Raw genomic sequence first — 8,516 nt, 5'->3', positions numbered from 1 at the left:
AATAAAAAAAATAGTAAAAAAAATAAATAGATTAATTAATTTATAAAAAAAAATGAATATTTAATTAATAAATTTTAAAATTTTAAAAAACAATTAAACATGGTTACTAGTTAGAGCTAGATGAGAGTGAATTTTTAGTAGTTCATACGTTTAACTGAGGTAATTGTACAAGTATATACGTAAATGAGCTTCTTTTTTTTTTTTTTTATCTCCCATCTTTAGGTTATTTTATATTATTTGTAAATTAGGTAATTTTTTGTTTAATTTAATCAGAAATTATTTATTTGTTGGAGACAGTTTATCAACTATTATCCATCCTAGCTGACTCCAAATCCAACTATGATATCACACTTTTATTCTTCATTCTCCATTCACGATTACATCCCCGATTACAACTACATGTACCGACTCGACTAGATAATATACCTTAATCGGGTTTTTTGGTACCCATTGACATCCATGTCTTAATCTCTGTTCTAATAAGTTCTTATATCTATGAAAAGACTGATCAATATATCTCTCACCCAAAATGTCTAAATTCCCTTCTGATTTTTTTCTACTCAAGTAGTTAAAATAGAAATATGAATCAATTAGATAAGATAACATTTCTTCATAAAGGTTTCTCATATCCTCTTCAGCAGATGATTAACCAATAATGTGCAACACATTTTTCACATTCCATAATATATGCCAAAAACCCAAGTCAGAATCCCCACTTTATTTCTTCTTTACTCCCTTCCTCGAGCAGCCACCCAACCAAAAAATCTTAAATTCTCCATGGAAGTTGTGAAAAGGCGGAAATGAAATATATATTTAACCCAATGTTGAAATACTAGCCATTCGCTTCTTCCTAAGGTCATGCACAATTGCTTTAGATTATGCTTTAACAGGTCATGTGTGATTGTGCGTGCTGCTATCTATGACTATGACTTTTTCAAAAGATTGATTTCCCCATAAATATTTCATTCAAAATACTAATTAGTGCTCTTATTATCACCACTTTCCACTCACATACTAGTGTATCATTTATCCAATTGTTCACTTTATTGTCCAACTACTATTCAATTTCAATATTTTTTTAAAATTTACTATTCAAAATAAGGAAAGATTAGTAGAATTTCTGAGTTGATAATAGAATGTTAAACGGAAAGAAATAGGAATAACCTAACATAGAAATTTGGTGTTAAATTTAAAATATAAAGTCATAGTAGTCTAATTAGTTAAAGGGTTATACTTGTTTTTTTTTGTTAGTTTGCCAGTTCGAAACATACCTCTAGCATTTTTAATTTTATTTTTAACCATTTTAAGTTTATGGGCGGGTTAACCCACAATCCGACCTAAATATCCAAATTAACCACAGCTCTCGACCCTACAATCCGGACACTTTGAAAATTAAGCATCATTATATATATATATAGATTAGTTAGTTAAAAAGTTTAATTTATATTAATGTTAAAACATTCCGCGTTCATCTAATTTGGTGTTGAATTTAAAATATAAAGTCTTAGTAGCCTAGTCGGTTAAATGGTTGCTAGGTTGTAAGTTCGAAACATACCTTTAACATTTTTAATTTTATTTTTAATCGTTTTAAGTTTATGGGCGAATCAACCCATAATCCGACCCAAGTATCCAAATTAACCACAGTTTTCGACCCGGCAATCCAGACACTTTGAAAATTAAGCATCATTAAATATATATATAGATTATTAATGGGGTAGTTAGTCTAAACATTACAAATAATTTAAATACATTAAAATAAAAAATAATAGCTTTATTGTTCAAATATCTCACTGATATCACATTTATAAATTGAAATTAATAGTTGCATTTAAAAACACTTATAATTCATGTATTCAGATGGAAAAACAATAAATAATTTTTTTAAATCATCTTCAAACTATGTTTAATTTTCAAATATATTTATATCAAATTTAGATACTAAAAAAATATAAATATTTCTAAATAGAGCTGATGATATGAATCTAGATAAAACTTTACTGATAAGCCCTTTGAGTGAGTGAAGAGGGGGAGCAACATTTGTCCCAATAACGGCCATATCCTAAACAGGGGTATAATGGGTGATTCACGTGTGCATGCACCATCTTTTTAAATATATCTTAGAGCTTGTTTGATATAGATATTTAAAATTTATGAATCTCCATTAAAAAAACTTCATTAAAATAGAAATATTTTGATAAATAAATTGAATGATACAATAATATAATTATTTAAATAACCCTTACTCAATAAGTCTATAAGTCAACTTTTAGAGGAGGATAAAAGACATGTGAGTTTGGTCATTAGGCACAAACACACAAAATAGAAAGAGATCTAAGAAGAGAGATGGTAAGAGCAATGAAAGAGTTAAACTTGGTTAGTCCAATTACCTTTATATGGATATCAATGGCCATTCTGAGCTTAATATTCATCACAGCCGCCATCTTCTCGTGTGCTGACGGTATGCCAAAAGACAAAGCCTCCGGCACACAAACCGACACTTACTCCAGTTGTGCCGCTGTCTGTGGCACTGCTTGTGGCGCCTAAATTACAATCTTTAGCCTCCTTCATCAAGAAGAAGAATACAGAGTTCTGAAATGCTATTAATGGCAACCTTGTAATAATCAATCAAATAGAGTTGTGCTTTTCTCTCATTTCTGTTATGAAATATAAATTTCCAACAACTTTTCCACAAAATGGGTTGTTTTGCAATAGATTTTTATTCAGGAAAACAAGTTTTCAAATTCTGATGATTTTACAATTTTAATTCCCTTCTCCTGATTTCAGTTGATGATATATCCAATCGAAAACTCTCTGCTGGTATAGAGATGAATATGTCTTTCAACTCTTCTGGTATATCGAAATCTTCTAGAACCTGCTTTTATAAAATGTACAAAAAATGATCATTTATCGAAAAGAATGAGAAAGAAGTTTCCATTAATAGTTTAAGGCTTAAACCGACCTTAAAAACACCATCTACATTTCGACCACCTACAAGGAAGATACAGCCTGTTCTTTTGCACCCTGAAAGTACTTCGAACATCCTTTCATAATCTCCGCCGTAGTACTTAGTCTGCAAAGTAATTAAGTAACAATCATGACCAATTATAATGATGGAATGAAGCTAAAACTCACAAAAACCTTGATCATAATCTGAAAAATAAGATCCAGGAAACAAACTAGCTTTCAATTTAAGTTTGGAAATTCTTCAATGAGATAATGATTAAATACCAGTTTCCAATTATTTACAGGTATTTTTACATTAGCTACGAAAAGAATTGAGAAAAAAATCATACAAATAAATACAAGTCATAATTCAAACTAGCTAGAATTTTCCTTACATCGATGAGCCTTGCCATTGTGTCCGCGCCAATTACAAAAGCACTTCCAGGAAAAACCTCTGCTTTCTTGTAGAAGTAAGGTTGATTGGAGATGATCACAGACTTGCCTACACATTTTTATTTGTTCAAAAAATTAAGATCTCCATCTAGTTAGTTAACTTTGCATAATATTTCATCTGCCAGTTATTTTATACATCCTGTTAATAAATCTGAAAATAAATTTTTACAAAATAAAAACTTGGGTCTCACCAAATTTTTCGAACTGTTTTACCCGTTCTTTAATTTGAGACACGGTAAGTGGAGGCTTGTCAGCATTTATCGCTGATAATTCAAAGCATGGATGCCCATCACCACATATGCTGTAAGTAAAGGAATCAGTACTTAAAAATAAGCTTGGTGCAAGTAACTGCCATTCTAGAAGGTCAATTTTGCTTCTTTGATGAAAAATGACAAAAATAAATCTTGACAAATTGTGTAGAGAACAATATAGTGACATGGATAACAAAAGTTAGAGTAATGAATTTCATAGAATGGACATATGAGAATAAATGATAGCAATGACAAACTATATACAATTCTTGCATCAACTTCAAATAATTTGAAACTGGTTTGAAAACACTTTTAATTTCTGTTTATGTGGTGTTTCCAACTGGGCCCCTTGAAGATCAACAGGCAAGGAGAATGTTCAAGTACCTAGTAGCGACTTCAAGGAGCTTTACATGACCTTCATGCAAGGGATTAAATGAACCAGGAAGAATTATTTTTCTTTCAGTAGTAGAGCTGTGTATATCTGCAAAATATATAGACTATAAGATTAAGACATCTCCTTAATAAAAAGAACATAAAAAATCAGATATCTTCTTGAAATTTTCAATCTAAGAAAATTCAACCAGTGTGATTTTTCCCAACTGAAATCACATATGGACTTGGAGGCTAAACAAGGTGATCCCTTACACTTGCACTTCTAAGGAAGAAATGAGAAGACTTTAATGTCAAACGAATTCTTAAACAGACACAAGATTTGAAGTGTACCATTTGAAAATGTATAAATTTTAAAGCATATATCCCCGCGTATAAGTTGTTCTAATTCTTGATCCTCATCGAAGTGCTTCTCGCATTCTTCAGGAACTTCAGATTCAGTCAATCCTGGGCTAAATGTTGCTGAAATTTTGCTAGCATTTGCAAGCATCTGTAACCAGGTATGCGGAAAAAAAATACTAGATCAAAGTTTAAATATTTTTAAGGAAATAAGCTTCTTTGACAAAACAAATTCAACCTAACATGATGGTTGAGTTGCTCGGGTAACATGTTCAAGACTTGGTATGACATTGTTTATATTATAGGAGCGTCGCGACAACTTTTTTAATACAAACTTTATCGTATAAAAAAAAAAGCATCTTTGACAAAGTATGAAATAGAAATGGCAATGGTTCAGTCTCAAAGGAATGATTTCATTACCTTCAGCAAAACTTGACTTGAAATTGTATCTTCTTGCTCTCGATTACGCAAACCCTGAAATACTCCATTACAAAGTGATACCAGAGCTATTTGAAAATTCTACAAGAATGAATAGTGGCAGAACAAGTTAGTACCTTGCACAAAGTAACCGAGGACATGAGAAGTCGATCAGCAGTTCTTGTTGCAATATGGAACCTGTGCACAAGCAGCACGACATGAGATGTGTTTTAAGACAGCAATCTAAATAAGGTTAAGATGTGTAACGATTATGAAGAAAGAAGAGCACATTTTGCAAGTCTAGGTCCCAAGATAATTTAAATTCCCAAAAGGTATTTACCTATGATCTCCATGTTTTGCATATGATGTAGCCAAAGAACCTGTAAATCCAACACCTAGAACTGGGGATCCTATTGAGCGTACATCAAAAACAAGATGAGATCAGACCACAAAAGTTGATACGCATGACAAATTATTGTAGATAGATTCTTTTTTTCTACTATTTAAGTCAATGAGATGACTTAATAATGCACACAATATAATTCTCTCAAAACCATATAATGCATTCTCCTCCTATACACATTTATCACTGGATTTGAAGAACCATTTTGAGTCACAATCTAGCTACTAGTGCACAATTTTGTGCATCAAACAGCTCAATCCATATGATATTTACTACACGCTCGCTATATAGGAAACTACAGACAGTAACAATTAAGTTAGAGCATAAGGAAAAGAGAAATTACACCTGGCCTTGAGAGCTTAAGAGCACGGTTATATGCCATTAATGCCATTTCCTCAGCCATCTGGCGGTTAGTAAACTGTGAAGGAACCTGTAATGACTCAAGTATACACAACAATAAATGAGAAGCCATAGATGTAACAAGTAACTTTAAATGAAACTTTATCGAAAATCAAAACAATGAAAGTATAAAAGCATAAGCAAGGGTAAATGAAAATGTATCCTTCTTTGTTCAGCAGCTATAAGAAAATACACTCAGAATTTCCTCAGGTTTAACAAGAGCTGTGAAGTTTATCCTATAGCTGCTCATTACAAGAAATAACTAATAGATTCAAGATTGATCCTGGTTAAGCAGCACAACACAGTGCGTGTGCTTATCCTGGCTACTTGTGAAGGACAGCAAATTCAGCAGGAATGGAGAGAGTTAAGACCTTATATGATATTTCCCCCAATAAATGTACCAAGAGTGGAAATTTATCTCACATTTTCAAGAACCCAATTGGCAAAAAGAGTGAAACCCAATTGGTTACAAGGTGAAGATAACTTTAAATGAAAAAAGGATGATGAAGAAGAAATCAGGTAAGTCAACAAATTGGGGGGAGACAAATTAGTAGGGAAGTGATGAGAAATGATGTGAAACACATACCTTGCCAAGCAATTGGATCAAGGACATTCTAGAATAAGGAACAACGACTTCAAGCACTGTGTTTGAGGCTCCGGGAACTGATAACAGCCATCCCACTATCTGCTTCGAAGTTAATGGTTGATTTTATCGGCAAAGATATACATGTGGAAAGAGAGAGAGAGAGAGAGAGAGAGAGAGAGAGAGAAAAGTGAACCTGAGAAGCTCCGCCGGAGAGATAGAGGACAATCTGAGTCGGACTGGAATGAATCGCTTCAATAACAGCACGGATTCCCCTGTCCGTCATCGTCCGATCATACACTACTCTTTGCCATAGTCGTTTATGTTAACGAGTTTATCAGAAATATATATATATATATATTTTAATCAAAGGTCAACTTTTTAGCTTTATTTTTTTAATCTTAATTTTTCAATATTCAAAAAACAAATACGTTTGAAAAGTCGATAAATATCATCTCATTTAAAAACGTGACAAATACAAGTAAGAAAGTGTGTCTTGAGCAGAGAAAAAGTTATTCTGGCCAGTTTTTATCAATGATTGGAAAATTATTGTTTTGAACGATTATAAGTAGGAGTGAGCAAACGGGTAAACTCAACCCGTATTACCCAACCCATAACACAACCCGTATTATTTACTAATATGTGTTGGGTAATCCAAATTAATTTTTTATTTTTTCATTTAACATGTATTTGACTCATTTAACACATTTTTATCCGTTTAACACGTTATTGACATTTTAACACGTTTTTAACATGTTTAACACGTTTTTAACACGTTTTTCATACGTTTTCACATTTTTGGCACGTTTAACACGTTTTGACACGTTTAACACGTTTTTGACATGTTTAACACGTTTTCATATTTTTGACACGATTAACACGTTTTTTACACGTTTAACACGTTTTTTACGTTTTTGACGTGTTTAACATGTTTTTCACGTTTTTGCCACGATTAACACATTTTTAACGTGTTTAACACGTTTTTGACACGTTTAACACGTTTTTCACGTTTTTGAAACATTGAATACGTTTTTCACACGTTTAACACATTTTTGACACGATTAACACGGTTTTCACACGTTTAGCACGTTTTTGACTTGTTTAACACATTTTTCACACGTTTAACACGTTTTTCATAATTTTGACATGTTTAACACGTTTTTAATATGTTTAACATAGTTTTAGTCAATTTAATAAGTATTTGACCCATTTAACCATATTTAACACATCTTTAATACGTTTAATGAGTTTTTTATCCGTTTAATACACTTTTTTTACTCATTAAAGACTTTTATCACCTTAAACTTCTTAACACACCAAACAATCAGGCATATAAACTAAAAAAATAGTCATAAACTTGTTTAAAAATTAGATACAATCATCGAACAATATATACTCAAGTACATAGTCCACCACAAATTGCACATAAAAAATGAAGAAATGACTTTCTCATAAATCTGAATGTTCACAATCAAGTTAAGGATTCTATAGATTTCCAACAGTACGTGATCTAATATCCTTCAGCTTCTTCAATCACCTTCCCTAACCTAAGTACACAGTTACGTATTATAGTATTAGGTGTAACATATTATAGTATTAGGTAAGTATGTGCAACTATAATAGTAAATAACATCACCTTCCCTAACCTATTTTCAGCTATGATGTTAGATATTCTCTAGTAAGCAATCTATAAAAAAACACTTTCAAATAAATAAGTGTTACATACTATCATCCAACAACCAAAATATAATTTAAATATGAATTCAGCTAAACATATACCTTTGTTTGACGTTCATCATATTTCAATTAATGAATACTCAAAAGCTATTTTTGACAAATCTGTAAAAGAAAAGTTATGTCATACAAATTTAAATTAAAATATGATAAAAACTTATAATTATAATAGTAGATTACCGTTCTCCAATGTTTCCATGTTATCCATTTCTACAACAATGTCAATAAGAGGTGAAAGTGTATAAAGCCAATCTTGAGCACATATTAGGCCTTGAACAATTCGTGGGCTAAGTGAACTTCTGAAATCATTTAAAACTCTTTCACCATTATTAATGTTGACTCTGAAGCAACGGTGGAGACCGGAACTACCAATACATCTCGGGCCATTTGTGAAAGGATAGGAAATCTATGAAAATTTATTTTCCACCATCCCAAAACACTAAATTTATCAACATCTTTCTTAGTGTCTTCATTTAAATATTTGTCCAATTCAGATTTCTTTTCTTCACCTAATGTTCCCATCTTGTGCCTCTTATAACGCAACATCATTGTGTCTTCCATTGAAGTTGACTGAGATAACAATTCACTTAATTGAACTCTTTCA

General features: G+C 31.7%; 1 protein-coding gene across 1 annotated transcript; it reads right to left on the bottom strand.

The window, feature by feature from the left end:
* Positions 1-2,623: 2,623 nt before the first annotated feature.
* Positions 2,624-6,518, bottom strand: LOC124944935. The gene is made up of 12 exons (XM_047485282.1): positions 6,375-6,518; positions 6,182-6,280; positions 5,542-5,626; positions 5,134-5,203; positions 4,931-4,991; positions 4,797-4,850; positions 4,371-4,527; positions 4,032-4,128; positions 3,588-3,697; positions 3,339-3,445; positions 2,960-3,070; positions 2,624-2,872 (listed from the first exon to the last, which is right to left on the bottom strand). Exons 1-12 carry the CDS (start codon positions 6,462-6,464, stop codon positions 2,753-2,755), a joined length of 1,161 nt encoding a protein of 386 aa, XP_047341238.1. The 5' UTR covers positions 6,465-6,518; the 3' UTR covers positions 2,624-2,752.
* Positions 6,519-8,516: the final 1,998 nt, after the last annotated feature.

This window comes from Impatiens glandulifera, chromosome 7, assembly GCF_907164915.1.
Source record: "Impatiens glandulifera chromosome 7, dImpGla2.1, whole genome shotgun sequence".
In the NCBI taxonomy this organism is placed as follows: Eukaryota; Viridiplantae; Streptophyta; class Magnoliopsida; order Ericales; family Balsaminaceae; genus Impatiens; species Impatiens glandulifera.
Note: the sequence above shows the minus strand (reverse complement) of the source record. Positions and strands in the feature narration are given on the sequence as shown.